The 27,045-nt window shown below is 32.8% G+C and overlaps 1 protein-coding gene across 1 annotated transcript; it reads left to right on the top strand.

Annotated features, from left to right (window-relative positions):
• Positions 1-15,171: 15,171 nt before the first annotated feature.
• LOC138334003 (uncharacterized) lies at positions 15,172-26,662 on the top strand. Its single transcript, XM_069282728.1, has 4 exons — positions 15,172-15,406; positions 19,187-19,232; positions 24,810-24,932; positions 26,289-26,662. The coding sequence occupies exons 1-4, from the start codon at positions 15,172-15,174 to the stop codon at positions 26,605-26,607; spliced, it is 723 nt and encodes a 240-aa protein (XP_069138829.1). The 3' UTR covers positions 26,608-26,662.
• The last annotated feature ends 383 nt before the right edge of the window (positions 26,663-27,045 follow it).

Raw genomic sequence — 27,045 nt, 5'->3', positions numbered from 1 at the left:
CGAGGTGCGTGTTTTGGGAGACTGCGGTATATTCATGTTGTGTCTTCTTGTATAGTGGAACTTTTGCCCTTTTTATAGTGCTATATCACTGAAGCATGCCGCCGAAGACACCAAGAAACACACCCCACCCGGTCACATTATACTGACAACGGGCGAACCAGTCGTCCCACTCCCTTTTTGCTGAGCGCTAAGCAGGAGCAGAAACTACCACTTTTACAGACTTTGGTGTGTCTCGGCCAGGGGACAGAACCCAGAGCCTTCCTCACAGGGGCGAACGCTCAACTCAAGGCCAAAAGTGAGGCGGTGCCAAGGGAGGCCTTAGGAAGGATCAAGTCAGTTAGGAAGAATAGAAAAGATAAGATCCCAAATTTAGTCGCCTTTTACGATCATGCAATAGGGGCAGCAGGTACAATTCTAACGCCCTACCTGCAGGGCAGATATAGTTAAATTTCTTCCAGAACTTGATCTACAATGGGGCACGGAAACCAAACCTTCACTTTGCTAGGCATTGAATTCAATATTAACTTGCACGTGATTCCTCAGTTAAACTTTGATGAAAAACTTACAAAATCAAAATCACTCATAAGATCCTGGAAAAGAAGATTGTTAACACCAATTGGCAAAATAAATGTAATTAAATCTATTTTAGTTTAATCATCTGTTTATAGCATTACCGAATTCTACATTGTATGATTTTCTATGGAATAGTAAAGTAGATAAAGTAAGAAGAGAAGTAGTTGTTCAGGATTATATTGATGGTGGGTTAAGAATAATTGATATCCAAAGATTAGATTGGATAAGAAGATTATTCCAATGTTCATCGAAATGGCAAGCCATTATGAAAACTAATGTCAATATAGATTTGCTGAATCAAACTGGCTCAGACTATATAAAAAATGTGAACATAAATGTAAAAACAAGTTTTGGTTAGATGTTTTGAAAGCCTGTAAAAATGTATTTGGCTAAGGAAAGGAATTTGAATGATCAGGATGTTTATCTGAAGACCCCACTATGGTATAATGACAAAATTCTTATTGACAGAAAGTCAATTTTCATTAGAGACTGGTATAAAAAGGGAGTTATAAATATAAAGGATTTAATAAGAGACTATGATTCTGGTAGATTTTATACTTTTGAAGAATTTACTCAAAAATATCCCATAGAGACTAACTTCCTTCAGTATCACAGTGTTATATCAGCAGTAAAACATTTTAATCGCAATCCAGGTTTTCATAAAACAGAAATACCTTGTCCATTTATTCCAATATATTATGAGCAAATGTTTAGCAAATCTAAAGGTTCCAAAGTGTTTTATAATAGTCTGATAAAAACCAATATTGTACCATCAAGACAAAAGAAATGAATTCAATTTTTGATTTGAGTAATATCTCATGGAAAAATGTTTTTAAGCTTCCATTTATGATTACAAAAAACACTAAATTTCAGTGGTTTCAGTATAATTTTGTTTGTTAAGTCGCCTCTGTGTACACTTTGCAACTCGGAATATGAAACTATTACACACTTGCTTTGGGAATGTCAAGAGGTGCAAAAGTTTCTTGTGAGTCTTGAAACTCTTTTAGAAACTCTTTTTATTCCTTTTAGTTTCAATAAAGAATCTTTCCTTTTTGGACTTCTCCTTCAAAATGTAAATAGTAGAATTGATAATGAAATACTCATTATAGTGAAACACTATGTACACACTGTACTTGTATATAAAATGCGTTGTCTTCAACAAATCTTTAAATTTAAATTCTCTAATTAATGCTATTCAAAACTATCATAATGTTAAAAAATGTTTGGCTTGTAACAAAGGCAATGTTTATGAAGTGAAATTTCGAAAGGAATGGCAAAAATGGGAAAAACGTGTTTTGCTATAATTAATGTATAATTAATTTATTTTCTTTCTCCTCTCTGTTTTGTTCTCTCATATGTTCTGTCATATTTATCTCCTGGGCTTAGAAACAATATTTGCTTTTTTACTTATATTTTAGTAGTCTATAATGATAATAATTTATCCATATCCATCCCCCAACTCTCTCTTTTTCTCTATCTTTTTTTATCTTTATGTCTATCTATTGACTGTCTCTATTGTATGCCTTTCTGTCTGTATTTGTATTATATGTTTATATGTTCATGTGTGTATGTAGGTGTGCAAGTGTGTGATGGTGTGTGAAAAGGTGTATGTGTTGTGAACCAAGTATGTATGTATATAAGGTATATATATCTTGCTATAAAATAATGACGAATGAGTGAGTGAGTGAGTTTACATGTCAATATATGTCCATGTATTTATAAAATTGATTGGAAAAAAATAAAAATATAAAAAAAAGATATTTCTACATGATATTTTCTCTCTCTTTCATCCTTACGACAACTTTCAATATAATTATTTATATATGAATACTGTATTGATAATACTTTTCTTAATTTGAGTTTTTATTTTTGTGTTTAATTGACCATATAAGCATTATTTTACAGTGCAGATTACAATTCCTGCATATTGAATTATTAAAAAAAGAAAATGTTAAAGTTTTGATATCACTGTAAATAAAAGAGATTAGCTGATAACAAATGAGATTAGTCATTCTACAAAGAGAATTACACAACCTTAAATACATTGTAGATATCAATTATTATTTATATTCATAGTATTTTTTACAATAAACGGGCATTAACTATTTGAAAATCAATGTAACTCTGTTTCCCTCTTTAGTCATTTTGATTCAATTAAATCTTTTTTTTATCTCCATAAGAGAAGTTGATAATCTTCATTTGTATCTATTGAGTTTATGTTGCTGACGAAAATGTTTTTCTTTCCAATACTGTTTTGATATCTGATATTAAAAAGGACAATATTTGTTTCACTTAGAACATATCTAGTGTTTAGGCTTTTTTGTACTGTTAGGGAAAATGCAACAATAAAAATGCGATAATGTTATGTTAGTTTACAAAACATTCCATCACTAACTGTTGTTTGTAAATTTCCCTCGCTGCATTTAAGCATATGAATTAATATTTTCCCGGATTTCATTTTTCTTCAAAATGTATCTGTTATAAGATTACAACTATACCATGTTTTTTAAATTGTTTAAGAGTGTGGACAAAATCGATAACATGCCAAATATTTCGAGCAAACCCAATATCATCAATTTTAATCCTGATTTTGTTTTGTTTTGTTTTTTTGAAAATCAATCTGTAGTAAAAACAATTAGTAAATTTAATTATAAATGGATATAAAATAGAAAAAAACCCAAAAAATAATTAAAAAACAAAAAATATGTTCAAAAGGTGGACACAAGGGTCCCCTTGCTGCATTCCATAAAAGACATCATTTTAGGCCCTTTATGCCTTTTAAAAAAATACAAAGTAGATGAAAAGCACATATAAAGTAGTTATGTACCTAGGCCTTTAACACTAGAAAATTTGAGAAAAAAAATCCGAGCGTGGGCGGAGTTTGCAACCCCACCTTTATATTTGTTAGAAAGTTATTACATAATGTTAAATTACTTTTACTTCAAGTTTATTATGCTATTGTAATTTCAGTTCCCGGTGTTGTGGAGAGAACACACGGTGCGATCTCTGTGCCTACGTACTGGTCAAATATCTTGTCTACTGTGACGCTTACTATAAGGACTACGATGGTTGTCTGGTGAGAACAAATCTTCCAAGCGCGTTACTTGATTCAGTGGATGCCACCGAGTTTGAAGGGGCTGATTCCGGTTCAGGCAATGGTGGCAGACGTGATGTTGATTCCTTCAACTTTACGTCCATAGATGAAGCAAGTCGTGATGTTGATGGGAACTTCCAAGTTTTACATGATATTGAAAAACGTTCCTGTCCTGAGAGTGAAAGTTTTTTCGCTTACAGACAAGATTACTTTCCTAGCGAGTGCACTTGTCAAGCATGTGAATGTTAATCACAGGCCTACACACAGGATACTTCTTATTTATCAATACTGGAAACTTTGCAATTTTCGAATCGAGAAGGTATAATATAACGCATATCTTCTAATGGATATAATATGATTTGGTATTTATTGAACGGTGCTCTAATGCAATCTATTCGCACAAATCTGCTTTAAACATACTGTTGATAACGCAAAATGTAGTCTGACGATTTTTCCACGATATAGGTTTGAACAAATGGGAGCATTTTATTTAACTGTTACAAAAAATAAATAATAATGTGAACAAAATTCCTTTAAATATCGCAAAAATATACAACCACGAAAATTACTAAGTTTACAGTAAGTTTTCTAATGAGAATTTGATTACTGATAATAGCACAAATAAAATGCAAAAATCGAATCTGTCTTCTTTTTTTCCCCAATTACCCTTTGTCTCTGTAATTATCTTAACTAGTCGTTTATCTATAATATCAACAAAACTCTTTCCAGCTTATGTCATGATAGGCGAAATGGTTTATCCAAATCCAGTGAAAACATTGATAAATATCTAATAGAAGAAAAACTTTTAATATGTGTCTCACCACCAAAAATTACCAACATTTTGAGAATTACAATACTGTTAACTTGCATAATAATAATAATAATAATGCATAGGTTTAAATTTTACATGTACAACTAATATTTCCTGAAAATGATTTTGGCAATACTACCAAATATCATTAAAAGTTGTAATTTTGCCCGTTCAGCCATGACACGGCCATGTAATACATGTAATCAAAGTACTGAAAGTACTGCTGCGGTAAAACGTCTGGATGATAGGAGTTGATTCGAGTATTGAAGATTGATAAGTCAATGGTTATATTATCAGTATAACTGAAAATTGGAAAACGATCCAAAGAAGATAGGACTTAAACAAAGGCTGATAAACTAATACAAGTAATTTTTTTTATTTGGTCGTAATAATTTATCACATTGATTTATTTTCTCACATTTTGTACAGGTCCAGTTATTCTATATACACATAATGCATTTCAGTGCAGAACCTTCAATCAAACAGAAAGTGTTTATGTTGTCAAGTTTATATAAAGAATAGTTTCAACAGTATGGTGACTTGTAATGTCAAATTAAATTGATTATTTTTTGTTAAAAACTAAACAGGCATGTATGAATGACATCAAGGATTTCCTTTTTAACAAAAAGGTATCTAGCAAGTTTAAGAACACCATACTATCTATAACTACAAAAATTAATAGTTGTCAGACCGTGTCACATATATAACTAACATATATTGTCATAAAGGATGACCTTCATGCTTCATAACTTCACTAATACTACTTTGGCAACATATCAGGGAGAGAGAGGGGGAGAAAGGAAAAAGAGAAGGAAAGATAGAAAAAATCTCTGTCAGCTATCAGCTGTTAACCGGTATATGCTTTATCAAGTTTCAAGTACATGAATGTATATCTATTAACTATAAAACTAAATAACCTGGGTTAATTAACTAAACGACATGTAAATGGCACGAAGGATGATTTTTGTCAAAAAATGTTAATATTTTTTCTCTATGTCTATCAAGTTTGTAGTACATCACAACATATATCCTAACAAACGGTAACGGCACGAGTTAACTAAATGACAGATATTGTCATCAGTGTCCTTTTCTAACTGCAATTTGTAAATATCTTCTTATTAAACATTATGGAAAGTTGTTCAGCAAAATTTGGAGCAAGAATAGGTCCAAAATTCGGATAGCAAATTCACTTAGAAATTTTACTTTGACATGATAATTTACTTTGAAATTTGACTAGCTCATGGTTCCAAAACTGTTTTCATAAGACTTGGACACGATAATTTACTTTGAAATATGACTATTGGAAGCAAAACTGTTCTTATAAGGCTTGGTTCAAGAAAAACATAATTGTAGTATATGATTTAATGAAGGATAGTGACACGCTTACTTTTTACTGTCTGGTTTGATGAATTGATACAAATCTTTCTCGCACCTCGGACAGGGAAATCTCACATGGTACCCAGTGCTAGATTTTTCTAATTCGTCCGATCTGTCTGGTACCTTTACGCGATTTTTAGCGGAATTTTACGCCATTCATGTAACAGTCCGCGCATGTGACATCAAATTCTCGAATCGATGACGTCACACGCTTCAGACAATCAATGTTATTAGAAATATGTACATTAGTCATATACTATGCATTGCTTGGTTGTTTATAATTATTAAAACAGTATGTACCGATTGATCAGCTTTTTTCTTTGATATAAAAGAACTATAGTTTTATTCGGAATGACTAAATTCGAAGCGCAGATAAAATGGTCAATCGGTTTTGAACCAGGAGGCCCAAGACGGGATAATTTTACTCTGAATGCGTTTATAGATAGTTTTATTATATCTTAGAGGCGCGAGAAAAAATATCTATTACCTTTAAGTGATCAAGATCGGGTTATCTCAGTCTCGGGCTAAGATTTTGTAACATCCCAACCTCGGCTAACGCCTCGGTTGGGATTATGCTACAAAATCTTAGCCCTCGACTGAGATAACCCGATCTCGATCACTTACAGGTAACAGATTTTATTATCAGATTAGTACTAATTTTGTGGAATGTCACGGTTTTATTATCTGCTATCAGAGAACACCTGAATTAAGCTGACTCTGAAATATGTCAAATTTTATTCCTACTAACATTAAATATTTCATATTGATCTGTACAATGTAATGAAAAAATAACATAACTCCTACCGGGAGGAGAAGATGGGAAGACTTAGTGCAGTCGAATCATTTGAAATAGGTTGATATTTCTAATATTTCCTTTACAGTACGAAAATTGTAAGCTTCAGTGGTTTCAATATACATTATAGTAGATTCACTCAGCAATTTTACTTTGACATGATAATCTACTTTGAAAAAAACAATGTGTTACAAATTATATAAGTACATTTACCTAGTACAGAATATTACGTACATGTATTACAATTTCATTTATATTTTAAACACCTCCGAATTTTTTCATTTAATTTGCATAAACAACCAAACGATAGGATTTCGTTATAAAATGACACTTAATCCTCTAAACAATAGAACAGCCAACTCTAGATCACTGCTTATTGTTTTGATGTGGTCATGATCAATGTATCACACCTTCACGATTGGCTGCACACTGCTACAGATACGAAGATATGTATATATGGGGGTTCACATGGTTATCTATCATATAATGTTTGAAATATTTTTCTCGAAAACCCAGCTCCCTACCGCTCCGAACCGCTGTAAAAGAAAATGTGTATGAGCAAGGGACGTCAGAAACATTATATAACATGTGTTGAGAATATGTATAACAGTGTTTACATTAAAAGCTATCTATTAAAACCACCCAGTGGTCTGAGTAAAAGTGGTCTTAATAGCGAGGTGGTCTTAATTCTGAGGTGGACCAGGTTTCATCTATGATCATGACGATCAAGAACAGTAACTCTGTATCCTAGCTGACCGGTACATAATACATGTACTGTATTTTTGTTTCAAAATTGAAATTTTATGAAAAATGTAATATACATGTATTATAAATGTATATTATATATATATTTTTTAAATTTTTTGTTCCATTTTTTGCATATAACACATTTACAAATACATGGGACATCAACATAAACTTGACATGGCATATACATTACATTTCTATAAAAAAAACCCATAAGAAACATAACACAGCAATGCTGAGTATGTACATGTACGTGCGGGGTAAAAACCAGTTTGATATATTTTGGTTAAGATAAATTTGCAAATTACTATATTTGATCAATTATTTTTGTCGGCCATTAGAATCTTAATCATATTATATCTTAATGCATGCGTATCTAATCAAAACCAATAATTTACAAATATTTTTAAAAGTTTGATAAATTAGTGACATATAATGACTATACCATTTATTTCTAGAGCATAAACATATATTTTTTCATTAAATAAAGTTAATGGTGTGTGCTTATTTAAATCTTAAAATGAATTCCACTGAAGTAATTGTTGACAATCTAAATGAAAATACTTTTTGAAGACATTACTTTCTATTATGTTTTAATCATAATTCAAATACACATCGTTAGTTTAATCAGAGATTTAGATAGTAATTAAATCATCTATGTATCTGGTTTAATTATCACATAGTATCACCTGAGGTAAATGAGAAACTATGTGTTTTAAAATTGGTATTGATCTGTGTAAATTATTATTAAATAATTACGTAAATCGATTTTAATTATCCCTCCACGTGCAATGATTGGTCAAATAATAACTTACGATCACAATCGGTAAAGTGTTTGAAAGACTACTGTGCAATAGTCAATTGCAAGTGTACTTTTAACTAATGTAAAACACCGATTGTTAGACATATGTTTACCTCAACAAAATAGATGACACATCTATTGAAATGATATGATTGACGTACGGTACATCTTAATTATCTGAAACAACATCAATGTATCTCATACATTAATGAGTTTTAATTCCATTGGCGTTACACGTATGAGCAAGAACTGCCTAAATCGTTCGATCTCGCCACCAGGGCTATCGAAAGAACGTTGATAACAAAAAAAGAATATTGTCAAGCATGGTGAAATAACACAAAAATAAAAATATGAAATAAAAAACATTAAAAATGATGTAGGACTTTTTTTTTTCAAAAAATATATTTTATTCAATAATCAATTTATTAAAAGCTGAGGACTTACCACGACACCTCTTGTACCTGTAATTAATTTATGAATATCATTTATTTAATAATGAAATGCAGTTCACTATATTTTCTCATTTTCTTCGCAATCAACTTAAAATGATATTGATGCTGCTGAATAAGTTTACAGAATGATTCTAAACTAGTTTACATTGTATCTGGGTGCACATTACTACTACATGTACCACAAATGTGTGGTTATTCAGTTTATTCTTCACAACACCAGCCGGGGGGGGGGGGGTGGTAAAAAGCTAGTTCCGGAATTGCGATCACAAGAGCTGGTAAAACCAGTTTTACCGCTAAAAATCGTAAGACACATGCGTAATAACACTGTCGTGACGTTACATGCAGTTTTGACGTTATAATATATATATGGCGTCGACTGATTGTTTCAGTAGACGAAAACGTCACATCCGAGCCGGATTTCAACTGTTTAATATAGAGACAAAAAAGTTTTACGTATATTTCTATCATTAAAACATATGTGATAAATAGAATCTTACACTGGTGATCATGTGATATGAAATTTATCAAATTTGTTTAATAATTTGATATGTCACTCGCCTAAAGGCTCGTGGCATATCAAATTGTTGACCTCGTACGTATGGAAAATTCCATATCACATAGCCACTCGTGTACGATCCTCTAGTTATACTAATGTTGAATGAGTACATACGGTTATACCATGAAGCCAATGTGTGATCTACATTTTGATTCCATATTTATAGTGTTATAGGTAATTGTAAAGGTTTTCCCATCTTAACTTACATAAGGCATAAAAAACAAGACTTTTACATTGCATCAATTCTGTGTTGTAACTTTTGTTAGGTTTGTAAGGCATTATACATGACATTTTGTGTCTGTCCATTTGAATGCTTTTCATAAAAAACAGATTGATAACTTTAATACCTATCTTAAGACCTTAACTTACAAGCAAATACCTTTCCGGAAAAAAAACCCGTTAAAAGTTTCCTAAAAACAATAGTAACATTAGAAAAAATATATATAGATGGTCTTAGATAAAGTTCCAATACCAAACAATTGTAAGATTTCCTGTGTAATCTATATATTACATATGAAGATTTCGCTGTTTTATCGTCTGGAATAGCGAAAGTTAACTTACGCGCTGTTGTTAGGACGACAATAGAAATAGAGGATCTAACATGAGTGGCGATGTGATATAGAGTTTATTAAACGAGTTCAATAGTTTGACATACCACGAGCTTTTATCACCTAGTCACGAGTGTAATTTTCTATTTATCACATAACTTTTAATGAAGACGGCTCGGATGTGACGTTTCCGTCTACTGAGACAATCATGCGACGTCATATATAGATTATGACGTTAAAACTACCTGTAGCGTCACAGTAGTATTATTACACGTGTCTTACGATATTTATGACATAGCCGTATGACATGACTGGACGAGCCAGTTATTTGATAAAACATAATACGACCTGCGTTATGCAAATTAACACTTAATTGATTTCATTTTCATAATTAAGATGGTGATGATAAGTGTAGTATTAGCGGTAAGCTAATATCTTTTGCGACTATACAAAATTATGTCGTTTTACATTCCCATTTAAAAAAAATGAAAAGCCGATTCGGAAAAGTAGTAGATCCTATATCGATCTTAGTCGCTATAGGAAAGTATTACAGAAGTCTTTAGTCTCCCTTTTAAGTAAAATAATATGATAACAAGGTTTCTGCAATCAGTTTGGACGCTGTGAACAACTCCTTATCAATCGTCCATCTAATACCATTGCGATCACACATTAATGGAACAAAACGTGATGACGTCATGTGACGCCACGATTGTCTAGCGCGTCAAAATAATGCTAAAATGGCATCTACATGGATAACAATTTTCATAGAAAGTCATTATATCTTTAAAAATATAACACAAATTATTGGACCTCATATGTAAAGTTAGTAAGATTAGGATGAACAATACAGACACTACGGATTATATATAAATTATGATATGTGTTTAAGTTGTCTTCTATGATCAACGACCTAGGTCGAGTATGTTTGAGGAGAGGGCTGAATCATTGGAAATATTCAAACCTAACACAATGCATTTTTTCTTTCAAACATCTAATTTTTATGTGTTTTTTTATGAAAGACCCCATATCCTATTTCGGGTATCGGCAATACATTATATTGTAGTTAATGGACGATGAAGTTCAATTAAAACATAGCCTGGACCAGATTGTGACCTTTGATCTATCGATAAAGACAATAGAGGTTTGTTAATATATACTAAATACAATATGTGGGTTAGTCATACCTCTTTCATGAATAATGCAAATGTTTCACAGACAATGCTCTAAACATAGCTGTGTTTACCTGGAAACCTTACCTGGACATTTTGACCACTCAGTAAATTATCATTATCCTTATTTGACCATCAACTGATAGAGATGATCGCCTTAGAGTGATCACTTTTGTGAGTTTCTCATTTTTCTAATAGTTGCTGCGAGGTTTTAAAGAAAATGCTGTTATTTTTTGCAATGATAGCTTTAAGATATAATTACGTGACAATAAAAATGTTCAAACTTGCACACCACTTTCCATAATTATAAAGCTAAAAGAAGTGAATTTATAATTAGAGCTATGTGTACACTTGCCATTGGTTGACACCTTCATATAAATGTACAACGTGTGCACAAAAGAGCAGACGACATCACTGGATACAATGCGACTCCTACAAGTATGTGAACTTTGTGACTTTCTTTGTCAATATGTTAATATAAGGACAATATGTATATTTAAATGCGTTTGATAATCATGGTCACATAGAAATTGTTTCGTAACTTAATATGGAATATTTTTCTTAATTGTTTGACACAGTAGATATCCCAACGGTCGAGAACCAATATTATTACAAAAATGCTGAATCTAGCTACAATATTTGAATGTTTTATACATATTAAATAACAAATATTTATGGCGTGAAAAGTTTGTTAGACGCATTGTGAAGTCGTCATACCTTATTAAAATAGCTGTTGTTGTAGGGTAATTTCTCGATCCAAAAATCTAAATTTAGACATTTCTTGAATTTAAGGCAGTCATCTTGGTCCTTGTGCTGTTTGCGACTGAAACAAAGGCGTCATGTGGTTATGCCGATTGTGGCTGCATATATATTGAAAATGCGATAATTCCAGAACAAAACTACGTTTGTGAACCGATACGCACGGATGAATTTCAGAATTTCTTGTAAGTAAAGATTGTTAATCATATGTTTTGATCAACAATAACCAAATTAAGTTAACAAAAATGAAAGAACGAAAGAAAGAATGGTGGTTAGTTGATTAATATGTTATTGGATTGCAGACATCGCTTAGAAGACGATCTGTACTATAATGAAAACGCCGAAAAATACATAGATTCCCTGCCAAGTATGAACAGTCCACCATCAGAACCGTAAGTATTTACTCACTCACCACATTATCATGACCAATTAGGCCTTCATAGGGTTTGTTTTACATTTACACCACAGCAATAACTAATAATGAAATATATTTTCAACGAATTGAGGTACCAAATATGTCAAATTGTTGCTTAAATTATTATATGAATGGTGATAATTTAAAAAAAACCTATTGGCCTAGAGTTTGCATAATATTTGAGGGATCCATTATGACCAGATCTGACATCTGCTTTGCGTGTACGAAAAGGAATAATTGGAAAAGAAAAACTAAAATGAAGGATTATAAATTTGCGAAAAATTACGCAATCTTTTAACATTCACAATATTTTAAGATTATTTCTTAATATATAGGAATATACATGACTTAAGATGTCGATTAGCCCAAGCAGTTTAATGAGCAAAACTGTGGGATTCACCATTTGCCGATTGCAATATGGATTACACATTCATGTAAAACTTCAGGGTCAGATTTAAAGTAATTCTTAGACGATGAACATGTTCATTTGAATCGTATTGATAGATACATGTAGACCATCTCAATTGAAAGATTAAGCAGACGTTTATCTAGAAGTAGTTTTCGTTATCGGTTAGTGTTTGAGGCAGTTACAGGATGTTGTGTTTTCTATTCATGGGTTAATGTCGTCACAATACATTAGACGTAATGCAACTTTTGTGACATCACACTTAGTCTTATCATACAGCCAATCTAATCTGTCTCAAAACGATATCACGAGTAAGCGTAACGTTTAAGTTTAGGGTATATCATAAACGCAAGAATATTAGCATATCATTTTATATTTACATTCTAAGTATTTCGTCACTTTATGAACCACCAACTAACGAAGCAAACATTTGCCTATGAAAACACTATGAATACAACAATTCTCGCGCATCGATCAGCTGATTTCAAACAATGCGCCAGTTTCATATTATAATTTCATGTAATAAGTCAATCAAATCTTAGTTTAATTATATTTCTTGTTTATCGTTTGTCATTTGCAAAAAAAAAAAAAAAAAAAAAAAAGTTCATTCGGAAGGCGGAAGCTTGAAATCGCGACGTTGTGGAACGATTCCGTCATCCAGCTGTTCCATTAATTTCGTTTCTCGTCGTACATGTATATGGGTGTCATAATTTAAAATAAAATATAAAAACCTTTCAATATTTTTTATTTTCATCAATTTATTATTCTTATGTAAATATATGGATTGGATTTGTTTTTCTAATTTTCATAGCGGCTATGAATAGCAGAAGCTATCAACATATCTTCCGAGGAGCGCTAACGCGCTCCGCGGGATATGTAGATAGCTTCTGCTATTCATAGCCGCTATGAAAATTAGAAAAATACATTCAATCCTTGTATGGTATCTTATGTGACGCGTCCACAATAATACGGCAGTTCTAAGAAAGTAAAACGAAGTCGTTTGTTTATGTTTGATAAGTCATAAAGTCCCGTCACAATTCACTGGAATGACGTCATGTTTACTATCACAAAATCCGCATATTGCTGTATCGTCTTTGTCGTGACCCATGATGACGGTATCTATTGTGACTTTTTCCGTTGGGGAATTATTGTATATTGTATTTTGCATGGAAATGTTTGAAATCGTACTTTTATATTTCCCGCGACAAATACACGTTATAAGGGATTTTTCATTCAGGTTAAATGAATGTTTTCCTATGCGACCAAGCGGAATCTCGCTTGCTTTAATCGAAACAATGTAAAGAACCAGTAATGTGCTGTTGTTATGGATGTTTTTAATCATATCGTTGCAGGATAAACCAAACGCATGGCTAGTATTTTACAATGCAAGGTTCATTTTAGTGATGGACACAGAAAGTCAGGATGATTTTTCATAGTCTCATCATATCTGGTTTTCAAAGTCTCGCACCAAAATAAACCCTTTATTGTAAGGTTTAAACCGTGTATTCTCTATTTATCTTTCTTATGCATAATATGGTGTGAGAGAAAACTACTCCGTGTGATACATGTAGGTATGGAGGGATGTTACATTCTATCCACCGAGCCGCTAGATAAGGTAAAACCTTGACAGAACTTGGGTTTTTACCTAACTTAGGTCTAAATACATTTTTTTTGGCTTTGTCTTATGTAATTCTGGATAACACCAATAGCAGTGCCGGGTCTAAGTATTCCGTCTTTGCATATTACAGAGTGGCCTTCATTCCTGGTAGGTATCCATTGTGACGTCATTATTTTGTGAGCGCAACTCAAGTCGTTTGCTCTGAAAAGTATGACGTTACCCTATTAAACACATGACTTCACAATTAATACCTACCGACAAGGGCAGATAATTCTGTAATATGCAAATTCGGAATTGTAATGATACACCATTTAAGACACCAGGTAGAAGAGTCATGGTCACTAGATATATTGCATTTTTCAGAGGAAGTCCATTATGTAAATCAAAACAAAAAAAAATTCTTGGATACTGGAAGAACTTGGGAACGACCTTATGCTGGGTTGTAGAGCCACACAAACAGAATATCGAATGGACTGAATGCATAAGGTATGTTTGTTATGACAATGATATAGCATAATCATGAATTTACCATAGAATTAGCAAAGAGCAACATTCTAATTCAATTATCGTATATGAGACGAAAATCTATAAATATCAATTAATCATGTTAAGATATGGTTTGCAACCAAGTAATACTGTGTAAACATTAATAAACGAATTATTTGTTTATAAATATGTTTTCTTGTTGTGTCATAATACAAGGATCATTCAATCGAAAATCTCCCGCAATCTTATACACATTTGAAATTAAACATTTCGGAATTAGACTGGTACGAGGTTTTCTTTTCAATTTCTAAAATTCAAGAATAAGATATTTGAGTCTCTGTGCAAAACATCAATTTTATATCATTACCATATCATAAAAAAAATTGATATATTGTGACAAACAGAGTTAATTGAAATATTTTGATGACATGATATTGTGTGTTATAACCGAGATTAAATGTTGATGAACTATGATGATATGCTATTTTGTGTTATACAATTGTAACCGAGATCAAATATATTGATGTGATATGATGATGATATGCGATTGTGTGTTAAAACCGAGATGAAATATTGGTGTGATTGCAGCACAACCTGTTGTGGAGACAACTCACGATGTGAACTGGATGGCTATGTATTGACCAAATATCTAGTCTACTGCAGTGCGTACTACAGGGACTACGACGGCTGTCTGCAACAATTGCATGTAGATGAAGAAAAGAGTAGTCCTCCAGGGTTCAAAATCAGTAAGAAACGTGATGTTGAGAGAGCAACAAACGTTACTTTGCCCATCGAAAAACGTAATTCTTGTCCACATGTAGATTCCTACTTCGCTTATAAGCATGAATATCTGCCAAGCACATGCACTTGTCAAAAGTGTGATTGCTAGCCAGACAACATGGACATACCTATGCTTTTCGCGGGTAATCCATAGGAAGCTGTTCGCAAACATTTCGCTTTACTACTGTTTGATGTGGTAGTATCTCCAAACATATATTCTTCTTCAAATCAGTCGCAAAGAATAACTCGAGTATGAATTGGCTATAGAGTTTACTTACTGCAATCCTGCGAAAGTCTATAGATTTACAACAGATGTTAACGAGCTAATAATATTGATAACAATAAAACATTTAAGATGACATGGACTTCTGGTTGTCGCTACTCAATAAAGTCATTACTTGGGTTACCGTATTCGACCCAATAAGCGCCCCTCCCCCTTTTTGAGGCCTCGATTTCAATTGTCTGCGCATAAACAAAGACCAAAACTATACAAAACTGTACAGATTTACAATAATTTCGTCTTATTAGCACCTTTTTTTCATTTTTCAATTTTTCAAACGGCCTAGGCGCTTATTGGGTCGAATACGGTAACATAACTTCCTGAACGATGTTTTTTTGTAAACAAACGAATTTGAATCATACATTCGTATATACCTACATATTGATATAATTGTCAGAACTTAAACAGTGAAATATACATACCGACATATATACAATTGTCAGAACTTAAACAATGAAATATACATACGGACATATATACAATTGTCAGAACTTAAACAGTGAAATATATATTACCCACATATTGATACAATTGTCAGAACTTAAACAATGAAATATACATACGGACATATATACAATTGTCAGAACTTAAACAGTGAAATATACATACCGACATATATATACAATTGTCAGAACTTAAACAGTGAAATATATATTACCGACATATATATACAATTGTCAGAACTTAAACAGTGAAATATACATACCGACATATATATACAATTGTCAGAACTTAAACAGTGAAATATATATTACCGACATATATATACAATTGTCAGAACTTAAACAGTGAAATATACATACCGACATATATATACAATTGTCAGAACATAAACTAGGCTGATGACGATTGCATTCAATTTTCTTGTGTGGGTATGATTCATTGCTTTATAACTGACGTTTATACATTAACACGTTAATATTTATTAAAACCAAATATATTCGCAAACGGTTGTCCCTGTTTAAAGACCTACTAATTTTCCAAAACGGCTCTTATTTTTTTAAATGGGAATGTAAAACGAGATCGATAATTTTGTAGAGTCGCGTAAGTCATAAGCTTACCGTTAACACTACACGTATCATCAACTTCTGAACAATTTGGTTAGAAATAAAACAATGTTAAGTTTATATTGCGGGTCGTCTTATGTTTCCCACTGTCGTCCTAGTACCGCGCGGTAGTTGACTATCTCTGCGCCAGACGGCAAAACAGCGAAGTGACTCTCCACTGTTATCATATATCACGCAGAAATCTTGCATTTGCTTGGTGTTGTAATCTCATCTTAGGCCATCGGTATATATTTTCTGATGCTATTAATGTTTTTTTAGATACCTTAATGTTTTGCTCCGAAAGGGTAGTGGGCTTTTAAATAACACTTGTAATGTTAGAACGTGTTCGGCTAAAGAAGAGATAGAAGACTGGAGAAATAGCACTGACCAACAGTGTATATGTTACAAAGTCCTACGTCGCATGACTCAAGTGAAAGGACTAGCAGTTTTTGTTAACATTCAGCTAAACAACTAATGAAAGGAAACATTTAATTACGATAAGCGACGTGTGATGGAACGAAATAGGAAATAATGGTTTGCTAACCGGGCATTACATATGACTCCTATGTTAACAAAAGCATTAATATGAACATTAATGTATACGTAACAATTTCAAATAACTTCAAATAACTAAAAAGAAGGTGAAATATTCTTTTCGAAAGAATAGCATAATTATCAAGTAATCAAGAAAGCAATATCAGAAGCGTTTTGTTAAAGAAGACTCTCCGCGTATTTGCGGTCAATTTTCTTTACCATCAAACATGTTTCTGGTATTTGTAGCACAACATTAAAACTTACTTTGTAACGTTTATGAATTTCGTTCTTTGTTCAATATACCTAAGGATTAACTTGAATAGATCTTTTATGTTATGGAGATATAACACCAAAAATCTGAGTACACTCTATATAAACCGCGAAGTCATTTATGACGAGAGTACACTCCTATTTTTGTAATATATCTCCTTAACATGAAAAATCTATTCAAGTACTTATTGTTCAATTCAGTATAAAAAAATCATTTGGGACTTTTTATTCTATGAGATCATTACGTTGTCCTCAGTTAATAAGAAGCGGCGTTACAAACGGCGACGCCATTTTTTTCTTTAATGAGCTAATAAAGAAAAAAATTAAGCTTATGAAAATTCTCGTTACAAGTACAAAGAAGTGAATACCTTGTTTAGCTAACATATACTATATTACATCACTATCTAACATCTATACAACATTTACAAAATGGTAGATTTACTTATTTTCTTTAATGGATATTTATAAAAAAAATAAAAAATATTATCGATAAGATTTTTATATGAACTTTTTTGGAAATAATTTTTAAAGGTAGAACATGTACATGTAACTGCAAGTGTTTTTTCAATTCATGATTTGACTAGCAAAACAAATTAATATTATGTGTGCCGTAAATGGGCGAACGTTTTGACAATATATTCTTTCTTCATTAATAAATTGAAAATCACAAGGTTTGTTGAATTAAGCTATGAAAACTATTCAAATGGCTTCAGATGTCTTGTAAACATTACTTACAACACAGAAATCATTTCCTGTAAAAGTGTTTGTTATGCCCTATGCGTGTGTAGATGGGAAAAATGATATAAAACAATCTGAAAAAAGCTCAAAACTCATTCTTTCAACCACAGAACATAACAACAAAACAAATTTTTGGGGGCTCGCATGAATACTAGGAGCCTTAATTCCAGGTACACTAATTAAGTGAGCGTAGCCAGTTTCAAGATACAAGTCCGTTGACTGAAGAAGAAAATATCTCAAAAGAAAATCTTGTTGTGACAAGGACCAGACACGCCTGATTACACATGGTGAGGGACAGCTTGTATATAACTGAATTCTCCCAAATAAGATAAAGATCGCCCAAAAAGAATCTCTTCTAACTTCCATCAATTTTGATCCCATTGAAGAATTTTATCCCATTAACCATTTGATAGAGATGTAGACTACGAAAGCCCTGAAGGTAGAGCTTAACTCGAGTCAAGCTCTGATGGTTACTGTATATTACAGAATTTATAATCACTACATTGTAATACGTGCTTTGTTGTCATTGGATGAGAAAAAATTCTCCTTCTTATAAATAAAACTTCTTTCGGGGAAAAAAAGCAGCAGGTTTTTTTGTGTGATAAAAATGGGGGAGTTGTACCTGCATGTATGTTATATCAATGTAGTTAGAACGTAACTAATTTGTTTTCTATCTAATGAAAAAAAAACCTCACTTATACATACATAGATGTATCGTAAAAGTTTTATTCACTAAAATTATAAAAAATAATTCATAATTCCACATTCGGTTTTTTCCCCATTTAATTCGTGATTATAAAGACTCTTTTGGTAAATCGTAGGTGAAACTTTCCTGTAAGATTAAAAAGGGTATTTATCTTACTTATGTATCCGATAAGTGAGCTCTGTGATTGGACTGTAGTTTTTACAGTGTTTTTATCTTCCGTCACCAGGTGTTGATGAGTGTGTTCCTTGTACTGACCAAGGGCGCCAGTGGAAGTAAGTCAGAGTGTTATATTCTGGTTGAAAACACTCATGTGAGGGAATCAGACTACATATATGAACCGATACGGACTGAAGATTTTCAAAACTTTTTGTAAGTATTGTATCCATTGATTATACTTTATTGTTTATTTAAGAATTATTTTTTCTTTGTTTATATGCTAAATCTTCTGATAAGCCGGTTATTTTTCTTCATACTTTAATAGATATTGTTTCCTTGTTTTCGTTGTGGATTGATTTAGAAAAATACTCCTCAGAAAATCAATGGAATCGTCCGTTTAAACGTATTTAATGTTATTAAATAGTCTGAACAAATATCATGTGCACTGATGTCCCTATTTTATAAACATTGATGTCCCTATTTTATTAAGCACTGATGTCCCAATTTTATAAGCACTGGTGTCCCTATTTTATAAGCACTGGTGTCCCTATTTTATAAGCACTGGTGTCATTATAGTATAAGCACCGATGTCCCTATTTTTATAAGCACTGATGTCCCTATTTTATAAGCACTGATGTCCCTATTTTATTAAGCACCGATGTCCCTATTTTATAAGCACTGATGTCCCTATTTTATAAGCACAGATGTCCCTATTTTATAAGCACTGATGTCCCTATTTTATAAGCACTGATGTCCCTATTTTATAAGCACAGATGTCCCTATTTTATAAGCACAGATGTCCCTATTTTATAAGCACTGATGTCCCTATTTTATAAGCACAGATATCCCTATTTTATTAAGCACAGATATCCCTATTTTTAAGCACTGATGTCCCTATTTTATAAGCACAGATGTCCCTATTTTATAAGCACTGATGTCCCTATTTTATAAGCACAGATGTCCCTATTTTATAAGCACTGATGTCCCTATTTTATAAGCACAGATGTCCCTATTTTATAAGCACTGATGTCCCTATTTTATAAGCACTGATGTCCCTATTTTATAAGCACTGATATCCTATTTCATATGCACTGATGTCCCTATTGTATAAAGCACTGATATCCTTATTTGTTTAATTACGTTTTTGGAACCTTTAACGCGGATTCACATGTTTACAAAAAAAAAAAAAAAATCTTTTACACTCTGATGTGTTTAAGAGATAGTGATCCAATGCTTAATTGAAATTAACAAAATAAAATCCTAATTTAAATATTAGTATTCTAGCATTGCTTCATTTCTGAAATATGCAGAACTTCAAATTGAAAATAAAAGAAATATTGCTTAATTTTTAGTATTCGCGGTCTTATGCGTTCTTGCATAAAATAGAAAGTAAAATGGTAAAGATAGCAGACCACAGAAGAAGAATCTTGCCCCGGTCCATATTTTCATTAATTGGGAATCCCCTGTTTTAAAACATGTATACCAATTTAAAAATCGAATATATTCTAAGGGTTAATTTCATTTAAAACAAAATGTATGTCCCTCCATTATGGAATGCTTTTCTTGAGGGCGGATTCAGGAAAAATTATCGGAATGAAATCTGCAGGATTGACATATGAAATAAAGTAGCTTATTTTGCCAATGTGGTAGAATTGAAGTGCTCAACTTAAAGATGCTCCACCGCTGACAAATGGTATTTTTCACCATAAAAAGCAGGATCAGACGATTAGGTATTTGTCTACAGTTACAAAAGATACATACTTTACACCATTACCACCACTGAAAAGTTTGAGCTTCTAATCTTACTTCAAGATAAAAATATTAGAAAAAATTAATTGCATCCCGAAAAATTTCCGTGGCACTATGTTCTACATAGAATGAAGTTCTGACAGCGCATGCACCAAAAGCAAAATTAATTATTTTATATATATTTTTTTGTGTTAATTAGACATATGTATACACGATTAAACACAATTGTTGTTCAAATGATGAGTATCATTTAGGGTCTGTCGGCGGTGGAGCATCTTTAAGGTAGGTCTAAAAAAAATAATTGTGTACAATTTTCTGTAATTTGTGGCCATCATGATCGAATCCTGATAATTCAAGGTAACTGTTTTGGAGTTATCATAGCATTCACATACATGAGTAAGCGCAGAAAATGACCAAATCTTTATCTAAATATCATATTGCTATTGCAAATGTTGCAGATTAAATCTATGTATACTTTTGTACAGATATTTCTTTACAGTTAATTAACTATATTTAGATTTCTTAAACATGTGCCTTTTTTCATAAACTTTCCAAATCTACTGTACCTTGCCACCTAGATGTATTTTGTCTATGACTTCATAAACCCAATATATATATATATTATATATATATGTATTATAGTTTAATATTTGTCTACTTTGTCCCGCATTACTGTTCGTATCCTATTATGTAATCGTGTTAGTTTTGTATGTCTTGATAAAGGGGAAGATCGCCTCGAAAATTTGACAATTTTGTTTTGTCCACACGGTTGGAATTACTTCCTTGTCCCATATATGTATTAAGTAATGCAAGAAGGACTATCTGCTTTTATTGTTTATAACTGTATAAACCAAAAGAGATTCAGACTAATACTTAGATAAATGTTCTTTTCTATGCAATAAAGCATAACACATGAAGTATAAACATTGGATCCGTATACAACGATACCTGTTATGGTGATGGTAACGGTAAATAGTTTAGATCCCCTTGATCTCCCACATAGCTCGGCGACGATCAGTTTGCAAAATCGCCGATACTGTTTTCTGATTGGTCGGCCAGTCAGAGAACAGTATCGGCGTAAGTGTAATACTGTGATTGACTAAAAGTTTTACCAGTAGGCGGAGCCAAATGCTTGCCGGTAAAATTCCTATATCTCTTTAACAATTTGCTTTGCAATTGTTAAGATACTTTTCAAATGTTCACATTCACTAAACTCAGCGTTCAGTTTGTAACTAACTTTTTTTTACGTGTAACATAGAATAGGAAAAATATTTTACTACCATATACCGTTACATGCATAAATTTTAATAATATTGAAATTTGTCTTAGAAGTTAAAACGCTAATACAGCACTGTAACACAAAAGCGAAAATTATTTATGAAAGTTAATTAGAACTAGTTCAACAAAGGTTTTCTACTGCATATGATCTGGAAATTTGGAAATGTGGAACTCTCAACTAACATTCTCTAACAGAATATTTCGATAGTAATGTTGCATGTCTGCCAATGATATATCATGCAAAGCTTCAGAAATATCTACAGCTGTACTTTTAGATCACCTAAGCAAATGTTAATATACATGTATATCGTTCCTTTTTTATTACAAATTTCAGTTTGCATAATATAATTTCAACTGGATTAAAATCTATGTTATTTGTAGGCAGAAAGAAGAGAGGAACAAATCAACAAATCATTCTTTTTTTCAGTTATCGTGCAATTATCTGTTTCTTTGGTACATACTATTAAATTGAAACAAACAAAAAATAGCGACAAACAGTGGTTCCGCCCACTTCCCAAGCTACTTGTCAATCAGACTGTTAGATTCACACTGATACTGGTCCCTGATTGGACAGCCAATCAAAATCGTTTTGCAACCTGATAGTCGCCGAGCTGTATGGAGGGTCACAGAGATCCAAACTATTTAAGGATTAAAGTCTCTTTCTGGTGGTTCTATCGAAGGATAAAGTTGAGTAGGGTATCGATATTTGGAATGGACCGCGAAGCGGTCCCATGAAACAAATATCGATACCCTACTCAACTTTATCCTTTGATAGAACCACCAGAAAGAGACTTTAATCCTTATATTTACAGTCTTAACTATTATTTTCATAGCTCAAAATTTACCCTTAATAGTGTTTGTGGCATTTATAAGACTAAAATTGAATTATATCGTTTGGTTCCGACAGGCATTTGGAACAGCCACTCGAAGTGGCGGAAATTCCCGCCAATTTATCAATGAACATACAAATAAAATGAGTTCCGTCTGATGAAGCATATATCTGGGGTTTTCCCGGTATGAAACTATAAATCGTTTTATTTACCTGTTGTTTAAAAACACCATGATGCAAAGCAGTTTGGTTTTTAATCTTTTGTTTCGTATGATTACACACGCTTACACAATTCATAACGTGGCAGGATATTTAACGTAGTTGTGACGCGGCGTCCCGATTCAAACCGCCTGTGTCAAGGAGGTGTGACAAACAGAGAGTTTCTTCAATTTTGTGATCACTTGAGTTCTACTTAATCAGTTCACGTTTGAAATTTCTTGAAAATACGGATGTTTACATAGTTCCAATGTCATTATTTCCGGATTTTGGAGATTCAAATGTATCGGACGTCGTTTCGAGGAACATGTACAAACACAGGTTGGCTCACTACTGTAAACGTTTACCGCTCTCAAAAAGTTAGCTTATATTTATATTGTTGTTTCAAACACTTCAATAAATATTAGAGATATCTATTACAAGTATTGTAAAGCTACAATTGTAGGATTCCGTTTCATTGATATATTCGAAACACCCAAACGTACATTGTAAGGCCTACTCTCGCCGATTCACAGTAGTTATACGTACAGGACTTGTCTGTCCCCCGAGATATGAACAAAAATGCATTGTCGTGCTAGGTCGTTTTGGTTAAACTTATCCAACTCAAAGACTGATGATGTCCTTACATATCTTATCCATTCGCGTACAACCAAAGATGTTAAAAATACAAATAGGATGTAGATCTAGGCTACATGTTGTAGCGAACAACACAGACTCACCGACACACAACATGTAAACATTGTGACGTCATCGGAATGTGCAAAACTGTACTTTGTACAACATTGTTTATTTATCATACGCACGGAAGCATTGCTCAAAGAGGTACGGTAGTAACATAAACAATGTAACTTTTCCTACATTTGTATTTACACACGGTACATGTATATTTGTCAAAAACCTATTTTGATACGTGTAGCTTACATGTTCATCGAAACGTAACGTTCGGTACTGAAAACACAAAAGTTTCTGATTTGGACCACCAATAAATTCATCGCCTCGCGGCTCCAAATTGCGCGTGACAAACTCAATCTATCGAGAAATAATGTTGAGTAGTACCTTTGGTTGAAGTCATCGGGGTTTATACTATCAATTCAACCACTGAACTGTAAATATTTTACCGTTACAGAGCTTTGCTAAATAATAAGCGGTATCGCTGTACTTTCAAAATTCAAAAAAAATTAGGAATAGGTTGTAAAATGTGTGATGAAGAAACGTTAATACCTTCAATATTGCGTTCTGGAAAATTTTCCACATAACCATTTCGTTCACCACCCTGTATTTTCCACATAACCATTACGTTCACCTTCCTATTTTTCCCACATAACCATTACGTTCACCTTCCTTTATTTTCCACATAACCATTACGTTCACCACCCTGTGTGTATTTTCCTGTATCTTCCACATAGCCATTACGTTCACCTCCCTATATTTTCCATATTTTTCCGTTTACCACCCTGTATTTTCCACATAACCATTACGTTCACCTCCCTGAACCTCCCTGTATTTTCCACATTACCATTTCGTTCACCTCCCTGTATTTTCAACAGTATTATAACATTCGCTTCCATGTATTCTTCACACTACTTAAAGGTTCAACCACTTTCTTATATTGACTTTTCAGAGGAAAACAAAAGTGCCCGACCACACAACAGCAAATCCTCGGATATTACAAAAACAATGGACTGACTCTGTGCTGGATTGTTTACCCACATACTCAGATCATATTCAAGGCTGAATGCCAAGGGTTTGTATCTTTTACATCATAATGTAACATTGAATTTTACTGAGTAGTGTAGGATGATTTGTTTGCTAATTTCCTATATATATGACTGTAAATGTTGAATGTGATTTTTCCTCTCCTAACAAATCTTCAATACGTCAGTAAAATGCAGTAAAAAGTTTATTATACGGAAGCAACACCAAACTATTTGTATTTGTATCTTCATATAATTCATGTTAATTCTTTAAATAGTTCCATTTACACTTCGTGCCGCTTCCATCGAACTTGTTCAATTTTTGGAATCATGAAGTTATATATAGGCATACAAAAACCCCAGGTTTATCAGGGTCTTAAAACCTTAATGCCGGTTTTGGGTCAGGCGCTAATCAAAATATCTGTATAGGTATCTGGGGTATATATAACCTTTGGCCGGCGTGAGAATACGTTCTGACATTGTTAAATTTGGGGATCTAGTGTTACGCAGTTTTAAACAGGTGATGTTCTGCGATGAGATCTTTTTTTGTAATAATGTACAAATAGTAATATATGCAGAAACGCTTGCTAAAGTGTTATTTGACATGGTTGTCATAATTATGTAAATAGTCTTTAAAGAATACAGTCACATACTTTGACAAAACACGGACGTACAGTGTAATATGTCACCCCCCCCACTCATAAGGAAACCGTTCTATACCTACATTATAACACCGATTTCTACTACAGGTTTTGTAATTAAGATTGGACGTAAAGGGTTTGCGACCTAAAGTTGAAAGCAAAAGGTTTGCGACTTAAAGTTGAATGTAAAGGTTTCGCAACCTCAAGTTGAATGTAAAATGTATGCGACTTAAAGTAGAATGTAAAGGGTTCACGACCTCAAGTTGAATGTAAAGGTTTTTTGAATAAAGGTTGAATGGGTTCTTGAATTAAGATTGGATATTAATAGTTGATTATTGTGGCTGTTGTTTATCATATTTATCAAACTCGAATTAGTTAATTTTCAAATTTTGAAAGCTAGTGTCTTTTGAACATTTTTTGAAAATAAAACTAACTTGAGTTTAGATAAACCTGACAAGCAACAGTCACGCGTTGGGAAACTTGTTTATACAATTTCGTCTCCAGTCAGGGAAACTTACCATCATTCAATGTGTAATGATATCTTTCCGCCATGAGATATAGTGCTTAAGTATTCTGTCGTTAAATGCTTACTTATAAGTGCAATGCTGTTTAAAGGAAATAACCGATTGCTATTGAGTTGATAACATGACTTTGCCGTTGTAAACATGCATAGAGGTAGGATAAATCCATATAACGCCTAAGCTATGTTTAACCGAATCTTTTTCTCAGTATATATATTACGTCACGCGGTATTGTGTTTTGTAGAACAAACTGTTGTGGAGACAAGACACAATGTGAACCTAATGGCTACACCCTGACAAAGTATCTGGTGTACTGTGACGCTTTGTACACCGACAATGATGGCTGTCTGCTGGGGACAGAAGAGCTGTCCGACACCAAACCCGACGGAGTCGACGACAGCCACTTCAACGAACCAACGAGCGAGGAAGACAAACGCGATACTGAAGATATAGACTTAATTGATCGACAGGTAATAATGCGTTGCCATCCAAATTCACCTTATTTCGCATTCAAGCAAGATTATCTGGCAACCACATGTTCTTGTAGACAATTTAGCTGTTGAAGATGCTTTATTTGCATCTGCTAATGTCTTTTAACCAAGGACGTACGGAAAGAAAATAAATCGATGCACAAACCGACTTTTATTTTTTATCTTTATTTGTATATAGGTCTGTCAAACAAATTGCACTTGATTTCAAATCAACAGGTTCTCCCACTTATTGTGATTACCTTACAAGGATTGAATACTTAATATGAAGTTTATATGTGCCGTAATCTGCATATCCCCGTATCAAAAAGAACGTTTAATATGTTATACACAACAAAAAATTACCAACTTTTTGTATATTGTAATACTACTGTAGTATTGGATAGGTTTTATTTATAAGTAAGTCAAACATAAGTAAGAGCCGAAAATGATATTTGAAGTACTGCCAAAAGTCATATTATTTACATCTAAGGCAGTGAAATGAGTAAAGGGCATATATCATGAAGCGAAGAT

Source organism: Argopecten irradians, chromosome 10, assembly GCF_041381155.1.
Source record: "Argopecten irradians isolate NY chromosome 10, Ai_NY, whole genome shotgun sequence".
NCBI lineage: Eukaryota > Metazoa > Mollusca > Bivalvia > Pectinida > Pectinidae > Argopecten > Argopecten irradians.
The sequence above is the reverse complement of the archived record's forward strand: the minus strand, read 5'-3'. Positions and strand labels throughout refer to the sequence as shown.